The 23207-nt window shown below is 38.4% G+C and overlaps 1 protein-coding gene across 3 annotated transcripts; it reads left to right on the forward strand.

Annotated features, from left to right (window-relative positions):
• Positions 1-1911: 1911 nt before the first annotated feature.
• aadac (arylacetamide deacetylase) lies at positions 1912-16837 on the forward strand. 3 transcript variants are annotated; one of them, XM_036149973.1, is made up of 6 exons: positions 1912-2652; positions 3763-3991; positions 4757-4826; positions 6120-6291; positions 16057-16204; positions 16319-16837. In XM_036149973.1, exons 1-6 carry the CDS (start codon positions 2512-2514, stop codon positions 16681-16683), a joined length of 1125 nt encoding a protein of 374 aa, XP_036005866.1. In that variant the 5' UTR covers positions 1912-2511; the 3' UTR covers positions 16684-16837. The 3 variants fall into 3 exon arrangements, with proteins under 3 accessions (XP_036005866.1, XP_021176817.1, XP_012727293.1); XM_021321142.2 differs by having other exon boundaries at positions 1913-2459; positions 2561-2652; positions 16057-16837; XM_012871839.3 differs by having other exon boundaries at positions 1913-2652; positions 16057-16837.
• Positions 16838-23207: the final 6370 nt, after the last annotated feature.

Here is a 23207-nt window from a genome sequence, read left to right on the forward strand (position 1 = left end):
AGACAATAACTTAATATGTTTTTAAAAATGAAATAAGTTTCAATGATATTGGCATAACATTAGGGCTAGGCATGGTTTGGGTTACTAGTTAAAGCTTAATAAATGCTAAATAAACTAATTGATTGCTAAGCTAATAAATACCTAACCTGATAATTGACAATCGAGGACTGCAAAACTCACTATTCAAACTCCAACTCGGAGGCACAAGACAGAGTTGCTTTTATACCCCACAGAGGTACAGCTACTGATACATCAGGAAACTGTTACTCCGAGCTAACTTCAAGCCATTAGCTTGGAGTAACAAATGCCATTGTGTGAGTCCTAAGAACAATTAAGTTCCACTCTCGCCCTCACGCTGGCTCCAACTGAACTGAGAAAGTAACAAATCAGTCAATCAAGCGACTCAATTCTGGTCATTCACACAAATGAATCGTTCATTTGAACAAAACACTCATGAAAGGCACAACACTACTGTGCCATCTACTGTCTATTTCCAATTCCACAAAAACTGCAAAAAAATACTTTTAGCCCAAGAAATACAGAGGTATATATGTTTGCCAACATTATAGGCTCCAGTTAATACATTTACAAAGACATTTTGTCAAAAACACGGCGTTAGGCAATATTCTATATACCAAACAGTAGCATAATATCCTCTTATACTGGTATCTATAGAAAATTATTAATTTTATTCTAGGCTCAAAAACTATTAAAGTATTGGCAAGGTAAATATATTATTGGCCCTCTTACATTTAAAGTGTACACAAGTATTACATTATTTGTGGTTAATATTGCACTGGTTGCTAAGAGGTTAGGTCAAGCTGGTCCTATATTAAGTTTTCACACTTCAACCAAAGAATTCATTATAAAGTCATATTTGGGTGAAGAGCTTTAATTTTATCAACCTAAACTTGTCTTGCACCTTTGTTTGAGTGCTTGTTTCATTTGTATCAACTAATTAGTTGATTTGATGTTGGAAAACAACAATAAAATGTGTATGAGTGCTAATTATGGAGTATGAACTGTTTCTCAGTGTCCAACCTTTATTGGACATTCAAATGTTGTACTTTTGTCTGCATCGTTATTTTATTGCAGATATAAAATACAATAAAATATTCAATTTACCCCAAAATTGTACTTGTTCATGTATTATTTTCAGTGTCTTTGGTAGTTACAACATTAGACATACTGTATAGTCACATTAATCATATCTGGATACCTAACCCAATTGGGTCACAGAAATTGTTTTAAATCAACGCAGTCATGGATCATTCCATATTTTATGCAGAAGTGAGTTAATAAAAGATCCCAAATAGGGTCATTTGAAACTCTGAAGTTTTAGGAGTGCATATATGGCTGTATGCAGTTTTTGCAATTTTGCCATTTTAAATGTAATAAAACCTTTAAAAAAGAAAATTGATCACATCACCTACATCTGCTGCACAATTTTCAAAGGATATCCCTTTATGCTATGCCAGTAAAATAATAATAATAAACCAAAATTAGATTTTTGTCAAAATTGCATTAAGTTATTGGCTCAAAAGCTTTATTACATTTAAAATGTTCAAAATCATTATCCTATTTGCCAGTATTCTAACGTTGGCTATTAGAATGTTATTGGTTGCCACAAGTTTTAAGACTGGAGACTCTCATCTGTCTGTTTATTTTGTTTGTTCATCAGGTCATGACCTCCAGTCAAGTTAAATCAAGAACGTTAAAAATGTCATTCGAGACCAAAATACGAGCAGCTCTCGGTGGTTCTTCCAGCTGTAATTTAAAATGTGAATGCATCAGAGTCATGTTGCTTTTCACTGTCTGTCATGCTGGGGGAAATCTAACACCTATCATATAATTAGCTTAGGCTGCCTTGCAACCACATATATTTATCTGGACCCCAGTCGTTTTTCTATAGCCGTTCGGTTAGAACTTAGCTTCTCTTACGAATTAGAAAGGATCTATCAGAAACTCCGAGGGGCAGCTGTAACTGGGAAAGAAATCACAAAACAGAAGACAGATATTTATGAACTGTGTGCAAGGGGAAGGTCTAAAAAAACTCAATGCGTAGAGCTTGGCTGCTTCAAAAGCTTCCGTATCTGCGTAGCCGCTTCATTTCGGCACAACGCTTTGTTGCTCTACCTCTCTAATCCACAAACGATTAGAGAACACCTGAGGAATTGCCTTACGGGCAAGGTGGGACGGTGCTGCCTCGTGAGCGCCCAACGTGCGCGCTCCCTCCACATCACTGACAACTCAATTAATTCCGCTGCTCCACGAGACAGACATGGTCCACGGAACGCGCGCCAGCTGCGAAGAAAAGCTCCGAATATGCAGGCTGATAAGCACCAAATGACATCAACCACGCGTCGTAATATTTAACTCGCCTGGATCTGAGACTGAATTTTGGGCGATCGCTCTGCTGCGCACTGGAGCGACTCTTTAACAAGTGCAGCCAGCAGTCGGTCCGTGCTTGCAGACTGCCGCACTCAGTGGTCGGCGGACGCACGTTGTAAGATGAGGCTGGGAAGCATCATTTTATTCGTCGCTCTCTGTTCTTTTACAGCTTATTATGTTTATGAACCAATTCCCGAAAGGATAGAGGAGAGATGGAAACTCATGCTGACCAACTCTTTTTTCAGAACTCTCAGTCACCTGGTAAGAGAAAACTTTTTCTGTGTTTTTTTTCCTGACTATTTTCAGTTGCTTTAATAAAACTTTATCACCAAGGCTCTGCACATTGGCCTTGTTTTTTTGCAATTTGTTTGTGTTTTGGTGTTTATTAAGCAGCACAATGTGTAAAAAATGAATAGCTTTTGTGTCTTCTTTTACAGCAGGTTAAACTTTGTATTTTGCTGATGTGGATATACATGCTGGTTACACCAGATTATGTCAGATGCTAATCCATGTGTTGTATAGTCCTTCTCACCTGGTCTAATAATAGATCCTATTATGGAAACTCACCTCCATTTATGTGGGCTAGATGCCTAATATCTAAAATGGTAGTAACAAATTAGATTTTTTTTTTTATATCTTACAGCTAGTGTTGGGCACCTGATTATAACCTCAAATAATCTTAAATGCAACATATGTGTAGTCTGTTAGACTGATACTTCAGATATCTTTTTTTTATGTTTATTGAATAAACTTTAAAAGAAATCAACTCTATAAAAGTGCATGACTTCAAAATAGATTATAGTAAAGGTGTGTTAGTATTGATGAACCACGCACAAGCACACTTATTTAATATTGCATTATTCATTTATTTAGCTAAATCATGTGCAGGCAGGCACAAATTACAGTGCTGTTACATAAAACGTTCCCCTTAAATTATGTGAGACTGAATACAGGTTGTGTGTTCTTTTTAAAGTCACACAGTTTACATTAAGTTCTTAACATCTTTATTTGATCTTACAATAAACTAAGCCTATTTGCATTTTGACTTAAGTTAATAAGCAGATCTGCTTTGTTCTTTGAAACAGGAAGAATGCTGCAGTGTTGTTTCAGACTGATATATGTGCTTAGGTTATCCTTTAGTTGTGACTTCCCTTTTGTTGTGACTTCCCGAAATAGATATCCTTCAAAAACAGTTGACATTACACAAAGCTGCATTCATGTGACTGTTATTTTTTTCCCCCTCTCCTAGCTGCATGTTCTAAGTGGCTGTTCTATGATTAAGCAGGGCTGCTACTTAATTTCTCTGCGTTGTATGGCTATGATATGAAGATCCGTCTTTTCATCTTTTACTGTCTGTTTCCCTTTTTTCAGGCAGACCTTTGCGAGTCAGTGGGTCTGAAGGACTACATGGATGTAATGTATGTCATTACTGTAATAGAAAGGATCGTACCTGTGTCTGATGAGCACGTCAAAGTGACAGAAGAAAAGTTTGACGGGGTGGAGGTGGTGGTCTACCAGCCAAAGCACCAGGACAGAGACGCTGATCTGAGGAGAGCTGTCATTTACCTGCATGGGGGAGGATGGTGTCTGGGGAGTTCCCGTAGGTTCCCCTGTTCTCACCTTTATTTAAAGGAACTAAAACTGCACAGTTTAGAAGACGTAGAAAGATGACTAGATGGCAGGTATCCCAGAGCTGGGATCTTATTAGCCTAATTGCTTGATCATGATGTGACAATTGGGGCAGTTCCTGCATGGTTGCTGCCTAAAGCTTGCCCCTCTTCCTCTGTCTAATCATTGAATTTAAAATGTTCCACAATTGGATTCGTAATTTGTGACAATTTTCAGAGCTGTTTCAGAGACTGTTTACAAAAATCTAGTCAGTTCATCACAATTTCAGTCCAGTTTTGACCTTTCTATCCACTGGAGTCTCAAACTAAGATTGCGTTGATGATAAAAAAAAAAATACAATAAAAGGGAGATTTTTGTGATTTCTCAAAGAGATGAAAAATTTCATTGCTCCAAATTGTTTTAAAGAAAATCTGTTTTGCACAGAGAATAATTGAGTTCAAGTTTGACCTCTCTGACAGGCAACCCTTTTGTGTCCTTGTGCAGTTCCTTAACATAATGATGTCCTGGGCAAAGAGCCACATTTTCCATATAAACCAAAGAAAAAGGGAAAAAAAATGCATGACGCACTTAACGTTGCTTTTCCAGTCTTTTCAATTAACAATGTAACATTTAACAACATCTTTAGGACAGAATCTCCTTTTGCATTTATAGATTTATGTGAGTTTTTGCATAGTTCAAGGAATCCATGAATCCAATACTAAGGCTTACCTCTGGTTGTCGTTTTTGTCTTATACAGGAATGAGTCCGTATGATCTGCTGGCCAGAAAGATTGTCACTGAGCTAGACGCTGTTGTTCTCTCTGTTGAGTAAGTATTCTGTGGTTTAGTAAGACATTTAAATGAAGCGATATGCAAAAAGCCTTCTTATAATAATTAAATAATTTCCCTCTGGGATTATTGAAGTATTTCTGATTCTGATGTGACATTCAAAACTTGCCCATTAATAGGAAATTTAAAAAAAATATATGACTTACTATGACACAGGTATGAAATGGCTATTGTTTAGCTGATTTTAAAAAATAAATAAAAATCTTTTTAAAACAATTTTTTTGACTCTCTTCTTGAGATTGTAACCTCAGTTAGTTTAGTGACTAGTTTGAGGTGGCAGTGCAGCCGAATATGGCAACAGGAACGTTTTAGGTTTTTGCCTGTCACTGCAAGCTTCACTGTTTTTGATATTCACATACATTTATTCAAAAAGTTCAGTCATCAAATTTTATTTTCTTCATATAGTTTTTGGGCTTCTTCTGTGGCTTTATTTTTTTTTAAAAACTTGTTTTAGATTTCCTCAGCATATTTGTTGTGGTCTTTATCTTATCTTCCCAACCTCACAGCCAGTCTAACAGGGACCAAGATCAAAGTGCACTTCTAACATCTTAAAACAACCCCAATCTTAAAACTGTCCACGGGGTTTATTGAAACAGTATTTTATGATATTTTAAATCATTGCCATGTTTCTACTGGGTAGTTATTAACGCATAAAGCAAATTAAATTAGGTGGTGGAATTTTATTTATGGTCTATAATTCTTTGCCCCTCTCAGACTAGCTAGCAGCTTAAACTGCGGAACCCAACTAATTGGATTTATCAGGCACCAAGAGAAATTTATAATATATAATATCAGGTGATATATTAACTGCCTGTAAGCGTTTAACAGAACATCACTTAAAAAATGCAAACTGTGGTATTAAGGAAATGTCCTTTGTAACATTATATATATTAGAATTGTGAATTATAGCTTAAATAAAGAAGCCATAGTTGGCTGAAGTCTGCACACTGAATTTCACAAGGTACTCAGCATTTTTTTATGGAGATTATCCGCATATTTGCACCGTTAAGTATTATTACAGCATCTACTTGACAGTTATTCTATTTTAGTTTGACATTTTATTTTTACATACCACTTATTTATAGTCAACCTCAATCACAATTAAGGAAAAAAACAACACACATGGCCGCACAGTTATTTACTTGCCATTTTAACCCTGATATTTGATCATGCTTAGGTTTCCAGGATTAAAGGGCTGTCTGTGCACCTGACCCCCAAAGCAGTTGTTTATTTTTGCCACAGGTTTAATCTGCAAACTCTTATCTGTTTCAGGTATCGCCTTGCTCCTGCTCACCACTTCCCTGTCCCATATGAGGACGTGTACCGCGTGGTCAAGCATTTCCTCCAGAAGGGGGTGCTCGCCCAGTACTCCGTGGACCCAGAGCGTGTTGCTGTGTCCGGGGATAGTGCTGGAGGGAACCTTGCAGCTGCAGTCTCCCAGCAGGTACTGAGTCTGTTCTTGCTTTATTGACTCAGGCTCTTCAGAGTAGGCTTATTTTTTGTTTGTCTGGTCTCTGACTCACACATGCAGACTTTAGGACAAGAGGGCATATGAAAGGGTGGAGTGAATAGACATTTGTTGTATTTTGCATAGCTTCAGAGACTTGATGTCAATCTTAGAATTTTTGGAATATCAGTAAAAAAAAGGAACATCCTTCTGAAACTAATACCGTGGAACACAATTGGTTATGACCTTGATCAGTGATGTGGCAATTGTAAGCTAAATTAAATTGCATTAATAGTCACAGTCAGTTAAATAACCTTTGGATATTAATTTGAAGGATGAATCATAGTTTTCCAGGGAGCTAGCTGTATTACCTTAAAACGAAGCAAAGGTAGATTATTGTACAAGATTAGATTTTATTTTAAATCAACACAAATACAAGCCGTACTTCCATTAAAGTTTTCATTAAAGTTTAGTAGGAAGACCAATTTAAGCTAGAAACTAATACAACTATGAACTAAATTGATTATGAATAAACCTATTGAAATTCGCTAAAGAAAAAAATAGTAACACAATGTTCAAATGTTAATTTAGATAATCTGCAAACCTCCAATCGATGGGTAGCTTTTATGACCGATTAAATAAAGATTTACAATTTCACCTACACATTTTCAAGAGTTTGTCAGTCTCTCAAAAGCCTAAAGGAAGGGACGATAAACTTTTAAAACAAACTTTAAACTATAAGATTAGGGATTAAAAGGGAACCAGCATTGATCCGTCATCTTTCCTCTCCAGAATTGCCTTTGTGGAAAAAAATAAGAAACAGGGTCTTACTGTAGTCCGAAAACAGATGTTGATTTATCTTTTTCAGGGAATTGACCAGGGCACCTTCGTTGCTTTTCTCTTGTTAGATAGCCGGGTTCTGCTCCAATAGATGGTTCTGGTGGCCTAATTGTCACTCTTAGACTGACAGGTGGTACTGCTCTCCTCTGGTACTGGGCTTTGAATGTTTGCAGACTCTTTTTAAAACATGGCAGAACAGAAATACCTGTAGGAAAGTTGAAAGCTTGAACTTTACTCAAAAATAGGCAAAATCTGCCTAGTATAGCACATCATAATGCAATTTAACATAAAAATGTTAAAATGCATTTAATTCAACAGGATTCAGCAACCCTTGCTAAACTGGTTGGATAAAATCTCCTAGATAGATTGCAAGGTTCTCGCTGAAAGGGAGAATACATCTGAAGGAGGAGTTGTGCTGAAGGACTGATCAGCCAGTGAGATGCAGACTAGGGGAAACTACATACAGCCAGAGATAAAAGGCAGTCTTCTAATTTTTCTGAGAAACTCTTAGATGTCAGAAAGACTTCTTTAAATCTGAAAGATGTCAACAAGCTAACTTTCTGAGGTTTTACTATAACAATTTTTCTGCAAATTGTCGTCAGTCCAATGAAAAAAAGACAGTGTTCACAATCAAGGTCTGAAAGCTTTTTATGATATTGTGTAGTGTTATAATTTATTTTTTAAAAGTTCCATTTTGAGTGAGCTGAGGAAGTGAATTTCCCAAACTTTATACCATTCTGGAAGGGTTTTTGTGAGGCGCCAATCTTCCTCACAATGCTGACAAAGCTCTTCAGCAATAATTCCACCTTTATTTGCAGAGGCAGTGTTTTATTTTCTAGCGAGATAGAAGTAGCAATACAGAACACCTCATTGCACAAAGCAAACCTTATGATGAGGAGGAATTAACATTTATGGTTTTGAGCCACGCAAGGGCCATTTGCCCTGCAAGTAAGCAATTTTGCCTCACATGCGGGTAAAGTGATCTGGTTAAATGAAAGATAATCACATAAGTTTTATTAAAATTATTTAAAATATACTTATTGGTTTTGTATTTTCATTAGAGAGTATTTCAGCGCACTGGCTCAGATGAGGGTCAAGAACGAAATGTTGGCTCTACAATAGACAACAAGCACAGGAACAGATAGAATAAGGGTTTAAGAACAATCCTTGTGCGAGCAGGGAGTTCTTCAGATAATCTCCTTGGAATTTAATTTTCTGATAGTGATCTGGGTTGAGGTTTTGGTCAGTTCTCAAGTCATTTCCTTGAGTACAGTTAAGACTTTGTATGACAAGAACCGTCTTTATTGGAAAGTATGTTAAAAACAGGATTTGAAATATAGTAATAATGCAATGATAGTGTTTACAGTCATAAAATAAGGTGAGATGAGTCAGCATTGCAGTCATTACCTACAATCCAAATCCTCTTTTTTTTTGTGGAAATTACCTAAGGAGCTGAGAGGTTCAGTAGATGAAGTCCATAATCTTAGGCTCAGTATAGTTCAACAACAATGTCAGTCGCTTAGCGAGTGAAATAGTTGTTGAGAATCCAACATTGAACTGGATAAAGCAAGGGAACAAAATGCAGAACCGGTTAGGTTATTAAGGCCAATAACTTAATCCCTGCTGATAAAGTAATATGTTTGGCTGTTTTAAATGTAATAAAGTCAATAAAGCAATAATGTGACAATAATTTAATAAAGTGTTTAAGCAATGACATGGTAAAATTTTGTCACAAATTAATAAACAATTCCTTTTAAAACCCCTTTGAAAGTGAAGCTGATGTAATGTGAATCAGACATAAATATGAATGCATTCTTAGAAATGACATTTTTTTAACAGTATGTGCACTCATGTAGTCATATGCATTCATCAATGATGGATATTAGGAAGCACTTAGGTAAATCCAATGAATCAATTTATTACTGCTGGGTTCACTTAGTGGAACAAGCTAGAACACAGGAAGAGAACAGCAGCCATGTGACCTACTTGTGTTTGCTGAGTGTTATCTAGCCAGTCATATAATATTGCTTTATTTGCGGGATGTTATCAGGTCAAAAACTAAACCACATTTTTATCATGTTACTATGTTATTACCAAAATCTCGTGTGTTGTTAGAGCCCCACAAATTGCATGATTGATTGCTTCAAATGTTTGCTTATTTATTTTACTGGTTCCCTTGAACCCATGAAAAACATGTCATCCTTCATGAATGTTGTTTAAAGGGCTGCACTAGGATTGCATTTGCCTGTGTCCACAGTCCAAGGCATCAAGCTACAAAACCATGAAGCGTTTTCGACATGAGCCTACGGAGGTAGATGATGCTCATACAAAGTAAAACATTCTACTTATTTCATGTTTAGAAAGCAGGTCACTAACCAAGGACTATGCCAAGTGCATAACCTGTATGGTTCAAGTCCAAGCACAGATGTCATGATTACATTTTTTGTAATGAAGTTACTATTCCACTGTTGGCCTTAGGCTAGTTGCCCTGTGATGGACTGATTTCAAGTCCAGGTTGTACCCTGAAGTTCATAGCTTCAACATGAACTAGTTCTTCTATTTATCATATTTTTCCTTTAATAAAGTTTAAATCTAGATCATGGCATCATTCATCATGGTTTAGGTTGTGAGCCTTGAGCTAATATCCTTATGCATAAAGTAAACCCAAAGGTAGCATAATCAGATTAATAGCAAGTTCTACATTACACAAATACAGCAAAGATAACAGACACTCAGCGGTCACTCAGCTCTCGATTTGAGGAAAAAGTCTTTGTATCGTTGTGCATTGAATATCCAAGTTTAATTTAACAAACAGCGTGAATGTTCTCTTTACCGCTGAACTGAGTGCTGTTAAATGGCATCATGTGGAGGGGCTATCGCTTTATGCTCATAACGTCAAAATCAGCATTGTTCAGATCAACGTTCTCATAAATGTGAGCTCCACTCATGAACACTTTTGTTTAAATGTGTTAATTCAGAGCACTGATAAGTTGGTATAGTGGGTGGATGGATGCATGCTTGTGGGCAACCATGAGATTTGTTGAAATGCCAGTTAAAAATGATGACTAAATATCAGAGAGTTCATGATGCAGCATGCTGTAGTTCAAGTACTGGATAAGGACAATCTAATTCAAAACAACTTTACCTAGAGAAGCCACTTTAGCTAGTGAAATAATGCAGTTTCTACCCATGACTAAGGGCCAGTTGTAGAGAAAGTTAAATATTTAATGATAATGTAAAATTGCAGTCTTTGGTGGAAGGGGGGGGGGGGGTGATAATAATGCGGTCTGCTGAATTTTTAACCATCTGGAGCTTCTTGAGAGATTTGTGTGGAAGACCAAAGAGGAAGCAGTTACAGTAATCAATGCAAGAGGTGACAAGGATATGAACATGGACAGAAGTGGTGAAGTGGGGAAGGGAAGGGTGGAGGCGGTGTATGTTGCGTAAGTGAAAATATGCAGCAGGATGGGTGCTATTCCTTTTGAGCCTGAAATGATATTGGACTATCAATATGACACGGTAAGGGAGGGGGAAAGAGGGGAGCTGTCGACAGAAATGGAAAAACTGCCAACTTTAGATTTGTGGTGTAGATTTGGTTCCAACGAGAAGGACTTTTGCTCTTTCATTGTTTGATTTCAGGAAATTTGATGTGGACCAATATCGGCAGGAAGAATGAAGGTGGGAATTAGGTGTGGAGGAAAAGTACAGCAGAGTGTGAGCTGCAAAGCAATAGAAATGGATGTTGAATTTATTTGCATATTGTCAAAGGGAAGGAGACGAATGATGAAGACAGAAGGCCCAAGGAGTGAGCACTGGGACAGCTGATCTAACAGGAGAGGGATGAAATCTGAAGGACTTGTGTTGGATGAAGTGAGGGCGGTATAAGCGATAAGAACCAAACCACTTAAGTGGGGGTGGTGGGAATAATGCCATTTGAAACTGTTTATTGATGAGAACTATGTGAGACACTTTATCAAAGTCAGGCGACAGATAAAGAAGGATGGGGATGCTGAGAAAACTAGACTTAACAGCCATGACAAGATTGCTGATGATTACTAGGAGGGCAGTTTCTGTGGCGGGAGCAAAAACAAGACTGGACTTGTTCACAAGGAGAGTTTTGGGTCAGACGGTTGTTAAAGCTAGGGTCGAGCTAGGGAAAAACCTACAGAGGTAGGTTTTTCAACCTCCTTTTTCTGAATACATAATATATTGGCTACTTTCAGGGTGAAAAAGACAATTTTACCCAGTATAACAAAAAGTGTTGCTGAACAGGGTTAGCAAATATAACTTTAAGTAGAGTGACAACTTTTTTTCTAGACTTTTGGAAGTGAATCTAAACTAGATACTACAAAAGAGAAGCTGAATTGGACCAGAATTGTGAAAGCATGGAAATGACTGACAGTAATTAAAAACTTCAAAGGAGGAGACAACTGAGGTGCAAAAAACTCAGAAGCAGATCGGTTTGGGGAAGGTTCTCTGTTAAAAACATGTCAGATGAGTACAGGTGGGAGCGAATAGACATTTTTGACAAGTGAAAACAATGACTCAGTATTATCTTTGCTGGTACTGATTAGTAAGAGGATTTTGATTTGGCAGCTGAGTCCTTTTAGAACAGTTGGTGGATATTGTACTTTGCTTGAATTGTAATGCCAGTTTTTTTGTGTAGCTGTGGAAGTAGTCTACATTAGGCTATCAGAGACCAGAGTTCAGCTGTAAACCAGAGGGCAGTATGGGACAAGGTAAGTGAATGAGTTTTTAGTGGAGCAAGACTGTTACACTAATAAAATTCAATGCATTGTTATAATGAGCAAACAGTTCAATCAGGGTGAAAAAAGTCAGAAAACAGAATATTGTCAATCTTCGAACAGAGATTAAACATGTAAATGTCCTTGATGTTCTAGGGTGGAATAGGACATGGGGTATTGGTTATAATAGGACAGGAAAGCCTTTAATGAGAGGTCATAATTCATCAGCAGTGCAGTCAGAGGGGGTGAGACCAGAACAATTAATCACAGGGTATGTCCTTTTATATGAGTGGGGAAGTCATGTCAGTAAATTGATCAAAAATCACTAGGGTTAATGAAACATATCTGGTGAGCGGGAGATTGGGGTTGTCCATATGTTGAAATCCCCCAACAACATCGCATTTGTCAGATAAGTGAGTGAGTAAGGGAGCAAAGTCATTTAAGAAGTCTTTTTGTAGCTTAGGTGGCAGAAAAACTATATAGATGATGGTGGAGGTGGGCCCAGGCAGTTTACAAGCAAGGCATTCAATTGATATGAAGGAAACTATTTTCTAAAGGGAATCAAACGAGGATGCACTCTCAGTTTTATCTAGCAATGACTTGTTGCAGAGTGTCACAAAACCATCAGACACAACTTCCACTTTGCTTTCCCACACATAAAGTGAGAAACTGATGAGTGGACACCTACATCTGTAACATATGTATTTCCTGGCTGTTTTCCCTGAAACTACTGTCTTCCTCTGAAGATGAGCTAAACCACACACCACTCCATTGTGACACCTGACTGCTTTCACTTCAGATTCAGTTGAAAAATGCTTTAGATAGAGGAGGAAAGAGATGTACATTGGCAAACTGCAGAAAAAACATTATGGAGTAACATAACTGTAAAAATGTTGCCCTTTTTTAAAGTTAAAAGCAAGTTTTTATTTCTGAATATTTCATTACCTTGTACGGGAAATAATACTATCTTCATGCCTTTCTTTATGCCTTTGAAACAGCTTTATTTTGCAGTTATATTTACAGGAATATGTGACTGCCACAGAGTCCAACAAAATATAGGCCCAATGATAAAGAAAAGGAAGGTACATTAATTTTCTGTTTTAACATGTAAATAATCTATTAGCTTCTAAAATTATATTAAATCCACCATAGTGTGTAAAGTGCCACACCACAGATGTTAAAAAAAATCAATATTTTCCATTAACCATTTTTCCTATTTAAAATACAGTGCGGTACCATAGGGTTTTCACAAAACACATAATTCAAAGTGAATTATATATATATTTTCATTTTACCCTGACTGTGCTATTGACATTAGAACATTTCCTAGGTTGTTTGTCATGTAGGTTGCGTGTAGGCAGAAGACTTGTTTTAGAGGTCAATAGTACATGTTCCAATTGAAAAGATCCATTTTGAAAAGGCTGGGGATGAACACAGATACTGAGCTGTAGCTTTAGAAAGCCTTAGGAAAAAAGCCTTCAGGCTTTTGTTTTTTAAAGACCAAGAAAGAGCGGCTTACGTAAAGCAAACATATAAAGAAATGAGAGGAGGCTTGTGACTTTTGTACTGTACTGTTATCTGGTGGTGTATCACAGTGAGGCATCTAAAGAACTGTGTCTTTGGAGTATCCTTGGGCAACATAATGATCCTACAATGAACGGTCTTGTCTGTACTTAATGTTTATTCCTTATGCATTTATCTTTCAGTATAAAGTACCCTAGAAATTCTCAGAAAAATCCGTTATTGACTTAGAGGTGTGTTGATGGGTGTTTTGTAGACTGGTGCAGTGACAAATATCTACTTATTTTTTCCACAAAAAGAGTGGTTCACTAAATCCACCAATAGGTTGTTAATGTTTTCTTCAGAATTCAAAGTGAATAGAAAAAAATATATTAGTAAAAGATGTGCATAATATTGATGTTAGGGGAGATTTAAAAATGTTCGTCCAAATAGGTATAAGCAATACAGTAATTTGGCAATTGTTGCTGTTTGTTTTGTCATTCTCATCCTGTTTACATTCATCGCAATGTATAATGAAAAGCGATGTGATATCTATTTGATCTAAGTCTGTAAGTAAGTAAAATTATTACAGTTTAGGGTTAGTTTGGGTGAGTGAGAGTTTCCCAACTCTGGTCTCAGGGATTCATTACCATGCATGTACTGTATGAGATATTGTCTCACTATAAGAGTCAAAAGGGCAGCTACAAAGGTAATTCCATCCTGCAAGGGGAAGTGGGTATAGATGATGGATGGATGGATGGATGGATGGATGGATGGATGGATGGATGGATGGATGGAGTGAGTGTTGTGGAGGATGGCCATCGGTACCGGCTGGTTTAGATGAGAGTGGAGCAAAAAGAGAACAAGAAAGACAACCGGCAAAACAATAAAACATCTACAACATTGAAAAGAATGATTAAATGAAGAAAATGATCAACAATACCCCATGCATACCAAAAAATAATCATTGTGATATATTTTACAGGTAGCTAGTTGGTCACTACCAGTAATCATGTATCCACATAGTATCACGGTTAGCAACAACAGTGCAACAACACATGTGGTGACTTGCAGAATACATTCCTATTGAACCTTTATAAATGTTGTCCTGTCACAACTATAGACTTTTTATATTTCATTTGGATTTTATATCATGGACCAACATAAAGCTCTGTATAGTTGCAAAGTGGGAAAAAAACGATACATGGTTTTTGAAATCGTCATGCTTGCATTCTGCTGAGTGACTCAGTTGCTTCAGACAAAGGAACAGGAAGCGCACAGTCTGAAGATAACTCTTCGACCATGAAAGCACTACCGCTGCACAAGGTTTGTTTTGACACAGGCGAATACTCTAAAACCAAAAGAACCAACAATATGAGTATTATATATATATTACTGTATTTTTCAGACTATAAGACACTCTTAAAATCCTTATATCTTCTCAAATATTGATGGTGCACTTTATAATCCGGTGCGCCTTATAATCCGGTGTGTCTTATATATGATTAAAGTTGTGCTTACTGACCAATTTTATGTGGTAAAATGCACTCAAAAATCTGCTAAAATGTGTAAGTACAACTTTGGTCATCAACGAATCCGCTCCGCTCAATGGATATTCAGAGCATTACGGTACACTGTGTCACTACTTGCTCGGACCCCTGAGCTGTCTACAAGACTGCCTGACTGTAATGTTTAAACTAGAAGTGCATTCATGTAAAGGCCTTCACATACTCATGTGTAGTTCACTCCGTAGAGGTCCGCGATTACTCGAGGCATACTCAAGCAGATTTAGGTTTAAGCTAATCTTCTGATTTTATCAAGATGTTTCTCTGACTGGACATAAAATTAATGTTTTGGAGTGGAGCATCCAGAGTTTTGATTTAAACCTGTGAAGAATCTGTTGAGAACTAAAGATCTGGGTGATGGAAAACTTGAAGTTTACCACCAAAGATCGATCGATCCATCCATCCATCCATCCATCCATCCATCCATCCATCCATCCATCCATCCATCCATCCATCCATCCATCCATCCATCCATCCATCCATCGTCTTCCGCTTATCCGGGGTCGGGTCGCGGGGGTAGCAGCTTCAGTAGGGAGGCCCAGATGACCCTCTCCCCAGCCACTTGGGCCAGCTCCTCCGGGGGAATCCCAAGGCGTTCCCAGGCCAGCCGAGAAACATAGTCCCTCCAACGTTGTCTGGGTCTTCCCCTGGGCCTCCTCCCGGTGGGACGTGCCCGGAACACCTCACCAGGGAGGCGTCCAGGAGGCATTCTAACCAGATGCCCGAGCCACCTCAACTGGCTCCTCTCGACGTGGAGGAGCAGCGGCTCTACTCTGAGTCCTCCCCGGATGACTGAGCTCCTCACCACCAAAGATGAATAATCTAAATACAAGTGGAAAGATGCAAACAGTTGATCTGATTGGATTGATTGAATGCCACTAAGGACTTTACCATTGATCTTCAAAATGTATTCTTTTGTTTTTTGATAGATGGCTGTAATTGTCAGGGTATATCATTACCAATGATGAAAGAGAAAGATATATGTTCTAATACTTAGCAATGTTTTTTTTTTTCTGTCAACCATGAGCATCGCATTGTGCTATCATCAAAAAACTGCCTCTGTCATCCTATTTTATTAAAAGGCTCTAATTTATTTATGTCTCCTTTCACAGCTGCAAAAAGAGCCTGGCCAGCAGATCAAGTTGAGGGCTCAGGCACTCCTTTACCCCGTGCTGCAGGCTTTGGACCTCAAAACGCCTTCATATCAGCAGAATCAAGACATGCCCATACTGCCACGCACTCTCATGGTGCGGTTCTGGAGTGAGTATTTCACTAGCAACAAAGCGTTCTTCAGAGCCATGATGGCCAATGCACACAACAGCCCAGAGTCCTCCAGGCTGCTGAAGTTTGTGAACTGGAGCGCCTTTCTTCCAGAATCGTATCACAAAGAATACAACTACACCGCTCCCGCTGTAACGCAGGGAGTCGATGAGGAGGTATTTGGGATGGATGGACCTTCTCAGTCATTGGCCGACCCGAGGGCGTCGCCTTTGCTCGTCCCGGATGCAGACTTGCACTCTCTACCCAAGGCCTACATTCTGACGTGCGAGTATGATGTTCTCAGAGATGATGGGATCATGTACGCTACACGACTGCGGGCGGCGGGCGTTGAAGTGACACACCAGCATTATGACACAGGATTTCATGGAGCACTGATGTTCACCGTGTGGCCCACTGACTTTCTTATTGCATGTCGCATGACAGACAACTATATTAAATGGCTGAAGGAAAATTTGTAAAGAAAAAAAAAACTCCTGACTATATGGGAGGGTATTCCAGTTTTTTTTTTCCACACAATGCACTAATGTTTGGGTAAAACCTTTCTCATTGGGTTTTTAACTTTTGGTGGTGCACTTCTTTGGTCAACACTATTTCTGTGCAAATTTGATTTGATTTGATCTTTTGATTGATTTTGCCTAATTTGTAAAATGTAGTGAACATATTTTATTTTTAAGGTGGCTTGAGTAAATTAAGATACAATTATCCTCATCATATCAATGTGTAAGCTGCAAACTGAATGCTAATGTAAAAATATTACTGAGGCTATCCTATTAGCTTAATGGACAGGTTATTATTTTTACTCTGAACAGTGCTTTTTTTATTGCTTCCCTCCACAGGATCTTCCATCAGATCTCATGTTTATTGTGTCAATATTAGTGTTAATAGTCAGAATGCATACCTCTGGAAGTAAAACTATCCCTGCAGGGATTTGAAGAATTCATTATAAGTGTTTGCAAAGCAGGAACGGATTTTTGCAGATGATTTATTTGGCCAAAGCTAACATTTATCACAGTGTGTACCACATTCCTAAACCTAAGTATGTGTAAATGAGTTTAACTATCTGTAACTCGATGACTTGTTGTAGTTTCTGGTTCGCAAAGATTGGCAAAGGGGAGTTAGTTTGAAAAGGTTTTTTGGCCTGGAAAAAAAACTGTCATTATGAATTACACAAACCCTGGTTATATCCACAGTAATTAACTTTTTCTTCCTGCAAGCAACCAATGTAAAAGTTCTTGTTTTTCCCATAATGTCAAGTCAGTGAAATGTAATAATCCATTTTCTAACAACTGGAAAAACTATATTCATCAAAGCAGTTGTTTACACAGTTTTTTGACTAACCATAGCTGAGTGTGACGTTATACTGCAAAGACAGGGAACAACTGAATGAAGGAATTTGGTAAAGGTTGATCGTGAAGCCTTAATCTTTACAGCGCATCCTGATTAAAAAACAGAACACATCATACGTAGTATTTTTAGCAGAATTACTCAGCATTTATATCAGTAACATAGGTGTTACAACTCATTCCAACCTGAAAACAAAAGTAGTGACACTTTAAGCCTGTATACAAAACTTGGATCTGCAAATAAAAGTACCAGTTTAATGAGAAAATCTGAAGCATGGATCAAAGTTTAAACACAAGATTATGTAGCTGGTCATTTATTATGTATAACCATCTCTGATCTGTATATTAACACTATTCAGAAATGATGTATTTGCTGACTAAAACCAAGTCATTACATGAACTGGATGTCAATCATTTGCATTTCATGAGTATTTAAGGAGTTAGACATTACTATCTAAAATAGTTGAATGGGTGATTTTATTTTGTTGTTATGAATAATGCAATACTGCTACTACTTGTACAGCTACTACTAAATAATATTGTAACTTTTCAGACATACTCTACATAATTGTTATTTTTGCCTCAACCATTCTACGTTCTCAGATGTAAATATGAGTTTATCTTTCTGGTTTATCGTTTTTCATTTTGTTTTTTTTCAGTTGGTAACTTTATGGGAATCATTTGTAAGTTTACTGTTAAATGGCAATAAAATGACGTAAGCTTTTGCTGCTGAAAAAAACTGTTATTTTTCTTGAATTACCACATATTGCATGAACAGAAGATGATGCACTTTAAGCGATGGAGCAGGTAGCACAGTCGACTCCACAGCAAGCATGGGTCCAGTCCAGGTCTGGCCCAGATGTGCATGTCATGCAGGTCACGCGCAGGGTGTACCAGAGCAAACTCAGATGTGCTGTCCCCAGTCCCGCAGGTGCAGATGGAACTCATATATCATATGAGAAGAAAAAAAAAATCTTAGTGCCTCAGTTGGGTCTGACCCACACCCTGCTTGAATTTTGGGTCGGGCTTGGGTTCGGTAATATAATCTATACTCTATTCCAGGGCAAGGTGCAGTCGGACAATTACAAATATTCTTGCGTAATTTGAGTCAATATACTAGTGGATCAGGGTCTGACCTGGTTTAGCTGAGCTGACATCTATGTATTTATAATTAGTGTTGCGCCAATGCCATTTTTTGGCCCCGATACCAATACCCGATACCAGGCTGTGCAGTATCGGCCGATACCGATACCATACCGATACCATCTGTTTGAAATTGATGTGTGTGTGTATGAAGAACTGCATACTACTTAGGGTAGTAGAACTTTTGATTGCCTACCTGGAATGGGTGACAATAGTTGAATAAACTTTTGCCTCTCAAATGCCAGAATAGTGCAACTTTCATGAGCTTATATAACATGTATAATACTAGTCGGGAGAGAAAAGGCTGCATTCAAGTGACATAAAAACATCAAAATGGTATCGGTGCCCTATCTGTTGGTAGTTGCCGCTACCGATACCACCATTTTAGTTCTAGATCAGGGCCCCAGCCGATACTGGTATCGGTATCGGCGCAACACTATAAATCTACTATAATCTATATATAATCTACTAATTCTAAGATATAAGAACGGTTTCATTTTTGATGTGATGTTGGTATACTTTGCTGTTATACCTATGATTATGTTTGAGCCTGCTTATATAATTTTGGTCCTATATTAATTTAATGCAATCCACAATTAATTTGAATTTGTGAACACAATTATTTTTAAGAGGTTTAATCACTGATGTTGCAGATTGTATATTTATTCTACAATGGAGAAATAAAGGGTTAAAATGCATCACTTAAAGTACCAAATGATAATAATTCATGACCATGAGGAGTGTAAGGCAAAGACTGGCAAAAGTTGTGCGTACTTACATTATAGAAGGTGCTAGTGCTAATATCCTGTACAGACTCACTTGGGCATACACAATCCATATAGTGACCATGTCTAATCTAATTCTTCCAAATGTTTGGCTCATCCCGTGGCTTGCAGCCAACTTTAAAAATGACCACTATTAGATGTTCTCCCTCATCCATCTCAGGTGTCTTTCTTGGCCTTCATAATAATTGTTTTTGTTAACTATAGTTCTCAAATAACTTTCTATGGGTCTCCTCAAGAGCGACAATCCTCTTAGAGATTAGAGATGCTTCCCTGGTCCAACACACCTGAGTCAAATTATTGGCTGATTACTAGGCCCCTGCAGGACTTGTTTATGTGCCGTTTGATTCAGGTGTGATGGAGCAGAAATGCTCTAAAAACTTCAACCCCGTTTCTAAGGACCCACTTTCCTGCATGCTTTACCCTTCATTCATACAGACTCTGCCATTTGTGCATTTTTATCTCTATTCATTGGATTGGAAGCCAATCTATTCGATGCGGTAATTCTCACCCGCTTTGTGGTGCTGTGGCATGACGGACTGGGACAGCTCTCTTCTGTCAACCGTCAGAAATATAGATCAGGTCTACTTCTAACAGATTATGAAACAAAAGGTGTACATTTCTAAACACCAGATGCACTAGACAGGAGGTCAGACACAAGAAGAGTAAAGCAGAACTGGAATATATCAAAATAGCAAACAGGCTTAAATTGAAGGTAACCGGACTTTTGTTTATTTTTTTTCTGAAAATGTTTCGACACCTATCCAGGAATCTTTGTCAATTCTGGTGGCTCACACTGAGCAACCTGCAGTTGGTGCGCTGCTGTTTTAAAGGACATGGAGGCCCATCCTCCTAGGCACATTCTCAGTCAGATGCAAACCAGTGACCCACCTGCCACTGTCCTGGGTCGTTAGAAGCTATTGCTTGGAGTGAGTGGAGTACTCATCAGTATCATGATGGGACTGCTGATTTAATCTCTTTGGAAAGTGTCAGTAGACCGAGCTGTCAACACTGAGGAGTTGGAAGCGCAATCCTTCTCCTCTGTTTAGTGGTGGCTTTTCTCTTTTGGCTTCTTTCACCCCTCTTTCAAACCATCTGTTCTCCCTGTCCATAATCTGTTCATCATTGTCATCAAAAGAGTGCGTATTGTTCTTGAGGTGCCAGTAGACTGCTGTGCCATGTTAAATGAGAGAGGCTGTCTCGATGCACGAACAAATCCGACACGCATCAAGTGTGGTTTGCTGCACCTCTAATGTGATGGATGATGGAGCGGACACATAATGTAATCAGTGTGAAGTCAGGTTCAGATGCGTCTCTGCTCCACCACACCTGAGTCAAATGATTGCATTACCTCCTCAGCAGCCATCAAGGCCTGTTAATCACCCATTTATTTATTTAAGTTGATTGGAGGAGAAAAATTTAAAACATGCAGGAGAGTGGGTCCAAGTACCAGGATTGAAGACCACTGCTCTAAAGGATGAAGTACAGTGAAGAATGAAATGGAAAACACCTGGTTTTGGGCCTTCACATAAGAACTTGATATACTAATTTGGTGACTTCTGAAGGCAGTGGTAGAACTGCATTTTATTTGGAGCTAAACAGACATGATGTCATATTTAGGGGAGTGGTGGCCTAGTGGTTAGAGCAGTGCATCTGTGCTCTGAGAAGGTTGCAAGTACCTGGTTCAATCCCCACTCTGGGTCCCTGAAAAAGACCCAGGTTAACCCCTGATTGCGCCCTACAGTGGCAGCCCACTGCTCCCCAAAGGGGATGGGTTAAAGGCAAAGGTGAATTTCTCCTTTGTGAGATGAATAAAGTATCAATTATTATTTTTCAGAATTGTATTTACACTATGGAAATCAAGTATAATTTTTCTCCCAGTTCACAAGTGTTGGCCTATCATATAAATATAATTGTTTTAAAGTGAAGTTCATAGCGCTGTCACATTTCTTTCTTGGTTATGTTTATTGCAAGTAAGTATTTGCTATCTTGAAAAGGTGATTTATGCGATTAAACTAGAAGACTTTGCATTCTTTTCTAAAGTGCAGTGTGAATGCTTTATGGTGAATGAGAAATAAAAGCTGAAGTTGGCAGAAACTAATTGCCAAAAAAAGAAAAATGAGCATAGACACTATTAAAAATAGCTACACTGTAGGCTGATCAACAGAAAAACAAAGCTAAAATGGCATAACAAGCTGAAGTCTGGAAAGCCTGTTAAATATTTTAAAAAGCGGAAGTCATTTTCAAAAACCAAGGCAGGAGTTGAAGCTAACGTATTGTGTAAGCACTTCTTTTTTTGAAAATGGCTGAAGAGAAGATTGATAAAGAAATGTCATAGTTTGAGTTCCTGCCTTAGCTGGCCCAAGTGGCTGGGGAGAGGGACGTCTGGGCCTCCCTACTGAAGCTGCTACCCCCGCGACCCGACCCCGGATAAGCGGAAGACAATGGACGGACGGACGGACTTAGTTTTAATTTCTGTTTTTAGGTTCTTGTTTTCTATTTTAGCTTGTGTCCTGTTTCAGTCTTGGTTTGAGTTCCATCCTAGGTTGGGTCTTGTCATTTATTTTGTGTTTCAGATTGGTTCTTGAGCTGTTTTTTAGTTTAACCTGTTTTCACATGTCAGTAGTTCAGTTCCACCTCCAGCCACTTCCCTGATCAGCTCCTCCTAGTCTAATTAGTTTGATTCCATTCACCTGCTCACTCCCCTACTTATGCCTGCCTCTATTCCTTGCACTCTGCCCGATCATTGTGTGTGTGTTTTCCGTGCCTGGGGTAAGTCAGATCCTGCCAGTTTTTCTGTTTTGCCTGTCTGCCTGAAACCCTACCTGATTCTGTTAGTTTTTGCCTTAATTATTTGACCTGTACTGCTCACTTTGTTTTATTAGACCAGCCTGACTTCTGTCCAGTTTATTTTAGGTTGTTGGCTGTGGACTGTTTGAGTTTTTTTGGTCACTGCCTCCTAGCTTTTTGGCTTGGTGCCCTTTTTTGGTTTTCTGCCTGTTTTTGCTCTGTTAATAAATCACCTTTTTTTTAATCACAACCTTTTGCTTGTCTGGCTGAATTCAGGGTCCTCTGTTTCTGATTCATGACAAGAAACACTACTTGAATGTGAAAGAATGAGTCTCTACTCATTCTGAAGCTTATGCTTTATAAAAGAATAAGCCAACCCTTCATCTGATCTGCTGAGGTAACATTAACGGTAGAGTCTGCAGTATTTCCAAAAATGTAAGAAACACCCAAATCCCTTTTTGACTAACTGTGCATGTGCAAGACCGTCTTACCTGCTCCTCACAGGGATTGCGTGGAAAAAAAATCTCCCAAATCCACTCTGGTCTTATTTCTTTCTTCTGAGGTCTTTCTCGTCATCTCATAAACTTGTAAGATAGTTAGCTTCATGTGACTCTCAGCCATTTTCAAAGTATACGATGAGAGCAGCGGAGCTACAATGAATGGATGACACCAAAGCTAACTAGATACATAAATATTAGAAGTGCGCAGCCAGCAAGCAGAAACTAACAAGGAGGGAGCACTGCCGTTACGTGAGCACTTCCCAAATTACTGCCATGTGGGACGACCAACAGATTGGGTGATCCCACCTGAAGTCGAAGCCAGAAAAGATTGTCCACTATACCTTTAATTTCTTTCACAAATCCAATGATTGTACAAGTGACACCAGGCTGCAATTGTGTTTTAGTCATAGAGTTTAATTGAAAA

The sequence above is a fragment of the Fundulus heteroclitus genome, chromosome 18 (genome assembly GCF_011125445.2).
Source record: "Fundulus heteroclitus isolate FHET01 chromosome 18, MU-UCD_Fhet_4.1, whole genome shotgun sequence".
In the NCBI taxonomy this organism is placed as follows: Eukaryota; Metazoa; Chordata; class Actinopteri; order Cyprinodontiformes; family Fundulidae; genus Fundulus; species Fundulus heteroclitus.